This window comes from Oncorhynchus mykiss, chromosome 6, assembly GCF_013265735.2.
Source record: "Oncorhynchus mykiss isolate Arlee chromosome 6, USDA_OmykA_1.1, whole genome shotgun sequence".
Taxonomy (NCBI): Eukaryota; Metazoa; Chordata; class Actinopteri; order Salmoniformes; family Salmonidae; genus Oncorhynchus; species Oncorhynchus mykiss.
Window position 1 is genome coordinate 26,941,923 of NC_048570.1, and position 13,848 is coordinate 26,955,770.

Consider the following 13,848-nt stretch of genomic DNA (forward strand, 5'->3'; position numbering starts at 1 on the left):
AACGTGGCTGTATGAACGGTGTAAGAATGTTTTGTTCTGCTCTGATCGTCTCTGTTCTCTTCTCTCATGGTGTGGACAGGTGGACGAGGATGTGGCGCTGGACCAAGCAGTGAAGTTCTGCCAGATACAGATGGCCACGTCGGCACAACGACAGGTGATGACCTGGCCCACGCACACACACACACGCCATGCATATTTCATGCATATACTCTACATCTACATGGACCCCATACAAACACAACACTCACAAATGTAAACATTCAATGTGTCCATATATCCCATGATCCCAGTTGAATCAAAGCACTGGTCAGTAATTGATCTACCCCAGATTATCCAGATATCATATTCTTATTTGTTTCATCCGCTCATCTGACTGGAAAGTTCTTCCACTGCCAGGGCTTCTCTTCAATTTATCTGGGCTTTGATTGAAGCTATTCGAGGGATGTGTGGTCCCACAATTCAAGTAAAACTTGAGGTTGATTGCTTCTGGTCTTCCCCATCCGCGAGATGTTAAGCTAGATCTAAATAATTCCCCCGTACTACTTGAAACTTGTCAGCCATGAATAGGTGGCCTGGGGGAATGATACAGTACTCTACTCACTAAATACCAGAAAATGATTGTTAATCATGACACATTCTGTTGTGTCACTTCCCCTTTCCTTTCTGGGAACAAACCGTTTTGAATAGATACGTTATCCATTTTGATCCATGTTTGTTTATTTCTTGATGTTATAGAATGTCTGTTCCTCTACTCTGTTTGCACTACACATTGTGTCATTTCACTATTTTCCCCTAAGGTAACTTATCTTTTAACCACTTTCAACCACTTTCCATTGTGTTCAAAGCACCTGTTTGCAACTACATTGTACAGTGCATTCACTTTTTCCACATTCATCTACACACAAATCTTTGCAAATTTATAAAAAATATACACTATCATTCAAATGTTTGGGGTCACTTAGACATTTCCTTATTTTTTAAAGAAAATCTCATTTTTGTCCATTAAAAAAATATCAAATTGATCAGAAATACAGTGGAGACATTAATGTTGTAAATGACTATTGTAGCTGGAAACGTCTGATTTTTATTTTTAATGGAATATCTACGTAGGCGTACAGAGGCCCATTATCAGCAACCATCACTCCTGTGTTCCAATCCAAGTTTATCAGAAGGCCAACATCCCGCAGTCCGGGCTCTGGCTGGGCCACTCAAGGACATTCAGCGTCTTGTCCCGAAGCCACTCCTGCATTGTCTTGGCTGTGTGCTTAGGGTCGTTGTCCTGTTGGAAGGTGAACCTTCGCCCCAGTCTGAGGTCCTAAGCGCTCTGAAGCAGGTTTTCATCAATGATCTCTCTGTACTTTGTTCCGTATCCTGACTAGTCTCTCAGTCTCTGCTGCTGAAAAACATCCCCACCGCATGATGCTGCCACCACCATGCTTTACCGTAGGGATGGTGTCAGGTTTCCTCCCAGACGTGACTCTTGGCATTCAGGCCAAAGAGTTCAATCTTGGTTTCATCAGACCGGAGAATCTTGTTTCTGCTGGTCTGAGAGTCCTTTACATGCCTTTTGGCAAACTCCAAGTGGGCTGTCATGTGCCTTTTACTGCGGAGTGGCTTCCGTCTGGCCACTCTACCGTAAATGCCTGATTGGTGGAGTGCTGCAGAGATGGTTGTCCTTCCGGAAGGTTCTCCCATCTCCACAGAGAAACTCTGGAGCTCTGTCAGAGTGACCATCGAGTTCTTGGTCTCCTCCCTGACCAAGGCCCTTCACCCCCGATTGCTCATTTTGGCCGGGCGGCCAGCTCTAGGAAGAGTCTTGGTGGTGCCAAACTTCTTTAATTTAAGAATGATGGAGGCCTCTGTGTTCTGGGGACCTTCAATGCGGAGTACCTTTTTTAAAAATTTTTTTTTTTTTTTTTTTTGTCCTTCACCAGATCTGTGCCTCGACACAATCCTGTCTCTGAGCTCTACGGACAATTCCTTCGAAATTGTTTTTTTCTCTGACATGCATACACTATCAATTGTGGGATCTTATAGACAGGTGTGTGCCTTTCCAAATTATGTCCAATCAATTGAATTTACCACAGGTGTTCTCCAAATATTTCAAGGTTGGTCAATGGGAAACAAGATGCGACTGAGCTCTATTTCGAGTCTTATAGCAAAGGGTCTGAATACTTATGTAAATAAGGTATTTCTGTTTTTTTATTTTTAATACATTTGCAAACATTTCTAAAAACCTGTTTTCAATTTGTCATTATAGGGTATTGTGTGGAGATTGATGAGGGAAATTATTGATTTAATTAATTTTAGAATAAGGCTGTAACCTAACAAAATGTGGAAAAAGGTCAAGGGGTCTGAATACTTTCCGAATGCACTGTATGTGTCAATTGAGTTTCAATTACTCGAATGTCAAATAATACACTCTACTTAATGTCTGACTGCTAGTGTCTCTGACTGTATAGGAAAGACAGTCCTTTTAGATTGAGGGTCTCAGTTGTTATAGTAAAGGTTATTTATTGACACAATAAGACGACAGCTGTTGGGACTCATTCACTGCAGCCTTGTTTCGCTCTGTTGCCTAACTGAGGGAAATAACTAGCTGAACTGTCTGCTGGGGAGTTGTGCTAGTTCTGTTTGCCCTTATTTGGGTGCTGTGCTGTTAGCTTGTGAAGCCTGCAGAGCGCCATGGGTGGGCAACACAGCAGTGACTGGCTGCAGAAGCTGTCAACTAGATCATAGTTTTGAGTTTCCTAATGGACTGACATTCTTCTCTCTTCCATAGAGCACGTGAGACGGTGTGAGCTATTAACAAGCCGTGTCTGTCTGTAGTAAGATGAGCTGTGTTCTTGCTGGGTAAATCCCAGGGCTTTCTTCTCTGCACCATCCTGCCTGTGCTTAAAATAACCCCAGGTGCAGTGAGAATGTTCCCTTTTTGTCCTCTGTCTTCACACAGTGGTTGCAGAACTTGTTATTGGTTTGAACTGAGTATTACCATTGATATGTGCAGCGTTGCTTATTTGCACATGAAAGGAAATGGTACATTTTGAATTCTATATGGAGAATTTAACACAAGTTTATTCTGCAGCCATATGCAGAGACGCGAGACACAGTCAAATTAAAATTAAAATGCTAGTGATATTGAATGTGAAACTGGCTTTGTTGTGTGATGCTCACTCTAACCTATAATCATTGCAACTGAGCTTTGTGTTTATCGCTCACATTCTTTATAAAAATCATCAGTTCTTCTGCCTCATCTGTGGGTAGTCACTGAGCCCCCATCCCACTGCCTCCCCATCCGGCTAGGGTCATCCTGTTGTCTCAGTAATGTAAACCACAGTACGGCATACTAAAGGGAGAAAACGATGGGTAGGCTACGATAGCTCACAATTTACAGTTAGTTTTGCCAAATTTATACAGATAAGGGTTGTGATCATGGCCTTATAAAACCTCTGTGTATGTGTGCATCATAAGTCACAATGTAGATAAGACTTTGATGCTGGATCCAAGCAGGATGGTTTCATAACAGTGTGCATGTGGTCAGTTGTCGTCAGTGTGTCCCATTTATCACACCACATCTAGGTTTCCCATGTGATTTTTCTCACTAATCCATGTTTTAGATTTAGTTGACATTGTTGTTTCTATTCAAGGTCTAGTTACTATTCTAGTGGTTGTTATTTGTAAGGCCCAATACAGTGCCTTCAGAAAGTACACCCCTTGACTTTTTCCATATTTTGTTAGAGCCTGAATTTAAAATGGATTAAATTGAGATTTGGTGCCACTGGCCTACACACAATACCCCATAATTTCAAATGTTTACATATTGATAAAAAATGTAAAGCTGAAATGTCAGTAAATGGCAAGCCTAAATGAGTTCAGGAGTACCAATTTGCTTAACAAGTTGTATAATAAGTTGCATGGACTCAATAATAGTGTTTAACATGATTTTTTTAATGACTACCTCATCTTTGTACCCCACACATACAATTATCTGTAAGGTCCCCCAGTCGAGCAGTGAATTTCAACCACAAAGACCATGGAGGTTTTCCAATGCCTCGCAAAGAAATTGGTAGTTGGTAGAAGGGTAAATATAAAAGCAGAATTTGAATATCCCTTTGAACATGGTGACGTTATTAATTACACTTTGGATGGTGTATCAATACACCTAGTCACTGCAAAGACACAGGAACCCTTCCTAACTCCGTGTTTGCAATAAGGCACTAAAGTAAAACTGCAAAAAAATGTGCCAAAGAAATTATGTCCTGAATACAAAACGTTATGTTTGGGGCAAACACAACATGTCACGGTGTATCACTCATCATATTTTCAAGCATGGTGGTGGCTGCATCATGTTATGGGTATGCTTGTCATTGACAAGGACTAGGGAGTTTTTTAGGATAAAAATAAACGGAATAGAGCTAAGCACAGGCAACATCCTAGAGGAAAACACAAGGCCAAATATACACTGGAGGTGCTTACCAAGACGTCATTGAATGTTCCTAAGTGGCGAAGTTACAGTTTTGACTTAAATCGGCTTGAAAATCAATGGCAAGACTTGAAAATGGATGTCTAGCAATAATCAACAACCAACTTAACAGAGCTTGAAGAATTTTAATTCTGTACAATCCAGGTGTGGAACGCTTTTAGACTTACCCAGAAAGACTCAAAGCTGCAATCAATGACAAAGGTGATTTTAACGTATTGTATTGGCTGATTCTGTATTGTGAAGATTCTGTATTTCATTTTTGCAAACATTTCTAAAACATGTTTTCACTTTGTCATTATGGGGTATTGTATGTGTAGATATATATTTTTTTAAGTGATCCATTTTGAATTCAGGCTGTAACAAAACAAAATGTGGAATAAGTAATGGGGTATGAATACTTTCTGAAGACAATGAATATGGGGCTAATATAGCAGAGCAGAAAATGACTGTTTGGGGTGATCCTCTGCTCCCTGCCACCTACCCACTTTATGCTCTCTCAGGTGCACAAATCTAGATGACTGAGTCACACCTGTGAACGGAGACAGAAGATTCATACAACGTAGCCTAATCACCAAACCGATTGAGCCCACTGTGAGCCCTCTCTTGTGTATAGAGATTACATTTTACTGAGTCTGAAAATAATGAGTTTATATCTAGACACTCAATTATAATGAGTTGCCATTGTTAATGTATCGAAGTTATTGTACTGCTGGGCTATGTGGTCTTTGAGACAGAGCTGACACCTGGAAAGAGGAGGTTGGCATAAGGCTAAGCAACTCCCCTGCAGGGGCCTGGTTGTTACTCATGTGGGTGGGATGATCTGCTAGTCGTGTATTGACAGGATTATTTTTAATATCTTGCTGTTTCACCCATCCATTTACTTGTGACTAATTTGCAACATTTTGTGGGCGGCCTTGGTCTCATTTGCACTCTGTCCTCCTTACCAAGAAGTCGGGTCACATCTCAAAGCCTTCAGTGCCACCTGCCAAAGTCGATGAAGAATATGGAGCTTCAGGTCTCAAAGAAAGAATGACAGCCCTTGAACTAAGTTATTTGGAGTAACGATAACTTGGAGAGGCAATAATTGAATTCAAATATTATCAGAACAAGAGATGACATACACAGAACTGATAAGCTGCTTTTTAACTTGTTATGACTGCAATCCCCCTATCGGGATAAGTGTCACCAACAACCGCTGCATAGCATAGCGCTACATTAAATAAATATTACTACAAATATTTATATTCATGAAATCACAAGTGCAATATAGGAAAACACAGTTTAGCCTTTTGTTAATCCACCTGTCTTGTCAGATTTTGAAATTATGCTTTACAGCGAAAGCAATCCAAGCGTTTGTGTAAGTTTATCGATCGCACGACAAAACATTAAGTACACTTAGCATCAGGAAGCTTGGTCACGAAAATCAGAAAAGCAATCAAATTAATAATTTACCTTTGATCTTCGTATGTTTTCACTCACGAGACTCCCAGTTACACAACAAATGTTCCTTTTGTTCCAAAAATATTATTTTTATATCCAAAATACCTCAGTTTGTTTGTCGTGTTATGTTCAGAAATCCACAGGAAAGAGCGGTCACGACAACGCAGACGAAAATTCCAAATAGTTTCCATTATGTCCACAGAAAAATGTCAAACGTTTTTTATAATCAATCCTCAGGTTGTTTTAAAAATATATAATCGATAATATATCAACTGCAAATGTCTTTCACAGTAGGAGAGGGAAAAGCAATACCTATCCAAACTCTGTTGCGCGAGCAAAAGTCATGTGACCACTTGACGCAATGTTATTGTTCTGGCTCATTTTTCAAAATAAAGCCTGAAACTATGTCTGAAGACTGACACCTTGAGGAAGCGATTGGAAAATGAATCTGGTTCATATCCCTTTAAATCCAGCAAAGGGAGGCTATGGAACATGGAGTTTTCAAAATAGAAGCCACTTCCTGTTTTGATTTTCCTCAGGGTTTTACCTTCAATATCAGTTCTGTTATACTCACAGACCATATTTTGACATTTTTGGAAACTTTAGAGTGTTTTCTTTCAATACTAATAATAATATGCATATATTAGCAACTGAGACTGAGGAGCTGGCCGTTTACAATGGGCACCCTTTCATCCAAGCTACTCAATACTGCCCCTGCAGCCATAAAAGTTAAACCCAATCTCAGAAGGGACCACCCACTTTGAAACCAGCCTGGCTGTAAGCTGTCTTGATATGATACTCAATGAATGGTGGAAACAACAACTAGGCTACACGGAAGAGTCTTCTGCAGTGCTCTCAGGTACTTATTCCCAGAGCAAAGGGTCTTTATTGTGTTCCTTTTATGTATAATTCATGATATAAGAAGCTTCAAAGCTAGCAATGGAACCCTGTAGGAGCTGCTTGTTGGTCTGTGTTGAGCTGAGATGTGGGTCTGTTGCAGCTGGAGGTTTGGTTGGTTGGTTTGTTGAAGCCTGTGTGAATCCCTCATGGAGCCTCGTAATAAACAACTCGGAGCGGGATTTGACAATAAATCCTTGCAGTGGGATTCTGAGAAAAATACCAAGCTATGTTATTGGTAGATCAGTTGACTGATCCAGACTAACCTTGTGTTGTGTGGCAACCTGATAGTCATGTTACCTTAAAGCTGAGACCTGCGAAAGGTGAAACTGTGCCAGTGATCGCCCCCCAGGCACATTTGTTATTGTTTTTGAAAAGGAGATGAACATTCTGCAAAGTAATAAATGAAACAAGTCTTAGTACATCCTCTTCTATCTCGCATGAAATGATGTCAGAGAGAATAAAACCGCATTCGGTGTTTGAAGTAATATCTTTGTTATTGTAATATAGCAAATGGACGTTTCAGTTTCACCGCAATGGATTCCAACTTTAACCTGGACATGAGTCATGATGAGATTATAGGAAATCATCTATACTCCATCTTGTGCATTCATTTGGTTTGAATCTTTAAAGTGAGATGAAATTACACTGACCCTCTGACTTCTTACCTTCATTTGATTAGCTTTACTACTGCTGTATATCATTATCAGTGCCCTGCCTCGAATTCCTCCTTCCCAGCTATCCAATGTGTCCCTGGCGTTCAGTCCAAAGCTTTCCTATTTGAGGGAAAACTGAACGGAAACTGTATTCATGCCATTTTCCATTGGCTGTGTTCTTCCGGTTGCCATGACAGCAGCTGTGGGAGCAGGGTGGCTCTTGTCACAGGTTGTTTGTGCAGGTCTTGTGTTTATGACTGGTCCTCATAAACACACATGGGAGAGTGGCAGGTAGGGTCGGGGGGTGGAGTCCTGGAGTTGTGTTCCTGTGGTGGCAGATCCCCCTCCAGCGGCCTGCATGCTTGCCCAGTCTGACTCCACACACTACAGGTTCCACACAGAAAAGTAAGCCTCAGACCCCCTGAGACCTCCACAGGAGACCGCTCTAGCGTTAAGTCAGTGTAATTGTAATGAAGGTCATTTTTTTTTGTGTGAACAGTGAGATGGTGTTGGTTATAATGACTCAAACTGTTTCTACTGCGGTTCTATGTGGTTCTAGATGGGCACTCCGTCAGGCTCCTCCTCCTTACTGCCACTCTGTCTTTATCTTTATCAGTCTGCCAGTGATGCCCCGACAACACCTAAGTACTCCAAGGAGCACCGCGACATCTTCTTCCCTGCCTCTCTGCCCACCCCGGTCCTGCTCAGTCACGCTGCCTGCCACCCCCTGTCTGTCCAGGATAGCCAAGCCAAACTCCAGTACGAGCCCCTTGGCAAGGTGCCCAGACCTCCAGCCAGCGGCTCCCACGAGCATTGTCAGCCCCAGCACAGGAGAGCCCCCCTGCCTATCCACCCTGCTTCAACTATGGCCTTCCACCCCCAAACAGGTCAGTTTCTTTCCTCCCTCCTCTTGCAGTACATTTCATAAAACACAACAGTAACACTGCCTGTTACACTGGTCTGTTAATAAAAGTGTTTAAAATATGCTGCTACAAAGAGGATAAGTTCATCAAGCATTTCATTAAAATTGTGTGGATCCTCTTTGGAGAATATATTGTAACGTGAATAGATTTGTAACAGCCACAGTAAGTTAGCTACAAACTGTTTTTTTTTTTCACTGTGTTGTCTGCAGTTGATGATTCCCTGCTTTGTACCTGCTTCTCTAGTGGAGGAGGACAGATTAAACTGTCAGAGCTTTTCTCCCTCGCTCTGTTTCTTTCGCTCTCTGTTTGTCTCTGTCTCTGTGTAATTAGATAGCCAGCCAGCAAGGGGCACACTTGCCCACCCAGAGCTGTGTTATGTAACTTCTGTACATCATGACCTGGTTGAATATTGAATTTCTAGTTTAGTAAGTCACTGTCTCCCTAGTACGTAGTACATCTGACACTTACACATGGAAGTGTTTGAAATAATGATATGTCTTTAACCCGGGAACACTGTTCTCCTGATGATGCAGTGTTTCCTTATGACACAATCGTGTCAAGTCTCTTCAGTTTACCGTCCTGATTGTTGAGTACATTGAATATTTAAGGAGGGTATCATCCACATGAGTGCGCACACGTGAGGTGTGAGGTTTAGGAGATCAATGCTCAGCATCAGGAAGCTCGACACTGAAATCTACTAATGGTTTCCCAGGCAACCTGAATGAAGAGGTCGGGTAGAGAGAGAGAGTGGATGATTGTATATGCTGGCAGGGCTGCGAGCGCTACTGAACGATGCTACATGAGGATCTCGCAGGCAGGCTGAGGCATTACTTTCCCTCGTATTTCCTATTTTCCTCCAGCTTTCGTTGTGGGATCTGTTATGGCAGCCTGGAGCACTGTTTGAAATCAGTGGCTTTGTTTGTCTGTGTATTAAAAATTAAATGTGTCTTCCAGTAAGCTCATGTTAATGTTGGTCATTGCAAACATTGTTGCTATAGTATAGTGCACTGCATACTGAATCAGTCTGAAATTGGTTATTCTGTCAACCCCAGAAGTATGAGTGAGAGCCTGCCATCTTGTCTTGCTTCACTGTGCTGGTGTATGTGTTTTGAATGCTGTATGGATTGTGACAGGTGATGTGGTTGTGTTTCTCCAGAGGAACGTGAGGAGCCCCCAGAGGGACTGTCCTACAGACAGCAGGAGTCTCATCTTTGCCAACAAATGAAGTTGGCGACTGTGTCCCCAGGGCAGGAGGCTGCAGGCTGGTACCATGACGAGCCTGCTTCCTGTAGTGCCACACAACCTTGCTCAGGTAAGAACATTTACAACCAGGAATTACCAAGTAAGAATTCCAATAAGAGGCGGATCCATGTGAGAAGTTATCATAATGTTCCTCTGTCCCATCTGTCTCTACCTCCTCTGTTGTTTAGACCAGCAGCTGTATGGCAGCAGTGAGCAGTCCAAGATTTCGGACCCTAGTCGTATCCGCTCACGCATCCCCCCCAACATGCCAAAGCTCTTCATCCCCTCCACCGTCACCAAGTTCCCCCCGGAGATCACCGTCACCCCACCTACTCCCACCCTGCTCTCCCCCAAAGGAAGTATTTCAGAGGAAACCAAGCAGAGACTCAAGGTGCTCTCTCTCTCTCTCTCTCCCTTTCTCTTATCTATTTTTCTCTCTCTCTCTCCCTATCCTATCTATGTATTGCTCTCTCGCTATCCTATCTATTTATCTCTCTCTATCTTATCGCTCTCTCCTATCTATTTATCACTCTCTCCCTATCCTATCTATTTCTCTCTCTATCCTATCTATCTTTCTGGCAACCTTCCGTCTTCTCACTCTGTCTGTCTTCTGCTCCTGTTCCTGTGCAGAACGTGATCCTGTCCTCCCAGTCGGCGGCCACAGTGAAGAAGGAGACGCTGAGCCAGCCGGCCCTGGAGGTGCAAGAGACCTCCAGCCAGGAGTCCTCTCTGGAGAGTGAATCAGACGATGGAGATGAGGAGGATGATTACATGGACATCTGAGCCACTGCTACAAGACTGAACAAACCCAGGCCACTCTTTGGAGCTAGACCTGACTACCATCAAGCCCCTCCACTTCCTCCCTTGTCTTGAAACGATGGAATGGTACATGTCACTGCAGCTAGTGTCTCTGTGTTGGTGCAGTTGGTCTATCTTGTAATTTCAAGCTGTCTTAATGGAAAAAAGCTCTTGAAGTGAAAATGTGCAAATGCGCAATGTTCTGCTCTTGACACTGGATGATTGGGGATGTTTTTCATTTAACAATAATTTTGCTAAGTGCCATTTACACTTATCACACCTGTCAGCTAACCAAGCTCTCCATAGTCTTTCACATGAAAATGGGAAAAGGTGTAGAATGATGATCTACGCTTACTGTAAGTTAAATGGTCAGAATTGGTGGTGGATTGTTGCTATGTAGACACATTCTTCGCATGCAATGCAGTTGGCATCATTGGCTGTGATTTATACATCTTTCACACGTAATGGGGACTAGAATGTGGCCTGCTTTTACTGTGTTTCAACTGCAGCTAAATCCTTGTTGTTGGAATGCAACATCCCACACTGAGGTGCTTCAACATGATGAAATGTGCCATGGCAACATATCACAGGTGCCAGCCAACTTCTATCCATACACATTGATATAAGAATCTGAATGGCAAGAAATCCACATTTGTATGTGACCTGCATTTTCATGGACACTTAAGATTTAATGAGGACTGCAAACCAGAGTTTTATATAGGGCTCCTAAAGCAATGTTGAGGACCCTACTTCTCCAAAGCCTAATAACCTGTAGCAGATTGGATATGTTTACACTTCCAAGTGGGATGTCTTTGATTTGTCTCTTGTTCATGTTCTATTTTTGTACTCAACTGTATTCTATCAAGTCTTGTTTGATTTTGTCCTTTTGTTTCTCTGGGGATTTGTAGCTTGGAGGACCCTTCTTTACCAGGAAGAGGTCCTGTCACCAGCATTGCTCAGAATAATAGACAAAGTGATGGTTTGGATTAGTCTGAATTAGCTTTTGTACATATCACATTTAAAACATATTCTCAAATGAAGCAACTCTAACGTGGTCCGGGTGTTTATTTACCATTGGGGTCAAGTGTGGATGTTCCTAATTCAGAGAAAATGCCTTGGTAAATATGTTTAAATTCTATGTCAACTCAGAGGACGACAATAGAATGTTTTTTTTTTTTTTTTTTTACAGATTGTTTCTATAAAAAAAGCATATTTACCATATGTTTCTTGTAAATTGTCTTTAGAAGACTTTTTAAAAAGGAAGAAATGATGAAGAAATAATTGTAAAGGACATCGCCCGAACAAGTCTTGCTTGACTGACTACCTACCTGTAAATGGATGTTTGTATTTTTTGGTGTAAAATACTGTTTTGTATTTCTGCTGCTGAGCTTCTTATGGGAATGTATAATGGCTGAGAGGTTTTTCTTCCTTAAACCTTGGCACAGGCTGAGGAGTTGTTGTTCTTTACATATTAACTTGCCACATTAAAGATGTCACAAACCAAAAATATACGTGATACGCTTTTATCTGGTCTTGGTGCTCTTTAATTATACTGGCTGTATAATTTCAGCCAGCAGTTTTGAAAGTAGCCCTCACAAGCCAAAACGGGTCCCTGAAAATTGTGCCCAATCGTGTACAACGTTATCCAATTCGTATATCATATGTTATGAATTCTAATTCGTGTGAGTGCTTAAGATCCCATTCAATTTCTTTAATACATATTTTCATTCCTTGGTGTTTTGAACTGAAATGTTCTGTTTATTTCCATATTTAGGTTGAGTTTGAACTTCAATACCCGGCAGCTATAATGGTAATGTATTTGTTGCAATGGCTGTATATAGTTTAAATCTGTTAGCAAGACCAGCTCAATGTCACGTTCTACAAACTACAATCTCAAGTCAAGTTTCGCCTTAACAAAACAATCTGTGGCAAAGTGTCCATTTTTCTGCCAACATGTCTCCTGTGTATCAGTCATGTTGAGACGACACCTTGTCCCGCTCTGATATTTTAGTCAAAGAGCTTGCACACTTATGTGTGAAGTCCCAGACACGGTGGGATAACTTCCAGAAGTTTCTTATAAAGTGCTGTGAATTTGTAATTTACCCCTTTGCAAGGAAAGCTACATTTGAGTTTTGTTATGAGGTGGACCAAATGTGTGCTCCCCATCCCTTGAAATAGTGAGATCTGTCTTCTCCATGCCTTGATCAGGCAGAGGGGGTTGGTAAGTGATTTCTTTCTTCAGTGTTTCAACCTCTGTCTGTCAGCAGGAATAAGTTAAGTACCTACAGTTGAAGTTGGAAGTTTACATACACTTAGGTTGGAGTCATTAAAACTTGTTTTTCAACCACTCCACAAATTTCTTGTTAACAAACTATACAGTGCCTTGCGAAAGTATTCGGCCCCCTTGAACTTTGCGACCTTTTGCCACATTTCAGGCTTCAAACATAAAGATATAAAACTTTATTTTTTTGTGAAGAATCAACAACAAGTGGGACACAATCATGAAGTGGAATGACATTTATTGGATATTTCAAACTTTTTTAACAAATCAAAAACTGAAAAATTGGGCGTGCAAAATTATTCAGCCCCTTTACTTTCAGTGCAGCAAACTCTCTCCAGAAGTTCAGTGAGGATCTCTGAATGATCCAATGTTGACCTAAATGACTAATGATGATAAATACAATCCACCTGTGTGTAATCAAGTCTCCGTATAAATGCACCTGCACTGTGATTAGTCTCAGAGGTCCGTTAAAAGCGCAGAGAGCATCATGAAGAACAAGGAACACACCAGGCAGGTCCGAGATACTGTTGTGAAGAAGTTTAAAGCCGGATTTGGATACAAAAAGATTTCCCAAGCTTTAAACATCCCAAGGAGCACTGTGCAAGCGATAATATTGAAATGGAAGGAGTATCAGACCACTGCAAATCTACCAAGACCTGGCAGTCCCTCTAAACTTTCAGCTCATACAAGGAGAAGACTGATCAGAGATGCAGCCAAGAGGCCCATGATCACTCTGGATGAACTGCAGAGATCTACAGCTGAGGTGGGAGACTCTGTCCATAGGACAACAATCAGTCGTATATTGCACAAATCTGGCCTTTATGGAAGAGTGGCAAGAAGAAAGACATTTCTTAAAGATATCCATATAAAGTGTTGTTTAAAGTTTGCCACAAGCCACCTGGGAGACACACCAAACATGTGGAAGCAGGTGCTCTGGTCAGATGAAACCAAAATGGAACTTTTTGGCAACAATGCAAAACGTTATGTTTGGCGTAAAAGCAACACAGCTGAACACACCATCCCCACTGTCAAACATGGTGGTGGCAGCATCATGGTTTGGGCCTGCTTTTCTTCAGCAGGGACAGGGAAGATGGTTAAAATTGATGGGAAGATGGATGGAGCCAAATA

The 13,848-nt window shown here is 41.7% G+C and overlaps 1 protein-coding gene across 6 annotated transcripts in view; it reads left to right on the forward strand.

Annotated features, from left to right (window-relative positions):
• cabin1 (calcineurin binding protein 1) overlaps positions 1-11,946 on the forward strand; it is a 65,079-nt gene extending 53,133 nt beyond the window's left edge. For all 6 annotated transcript variants that reach the window (XM_036979738.1, XM_021605913.2, XM_021605912.2 and 3 more), the window contains 5 exons: positions 80-154; positions 8,093-8,363; positions 9,556-9,711; positions 9,830-10,032; positions 10,272-11,946. In XM_036979738.1, coding sequence (XP_036835633.1) covers positions 80-154; positions 8,093-8,363; positions 9,556-9,711; positions 9,830-10,032; positions 10,272-10,424 — 858 coding nt within the window. In that variant the 3' untranslated portion in view covers positions 10,425-11,946. The remainder of the gene's footprint in view (positions 1-79; positions 155-8,092; positions 8,364-9,555; positions 9,712-9,829; positions 10,033-10,271) is intronic.
• Positions 11,947-13,848: the final 1,902 nt, after the last annotated feature.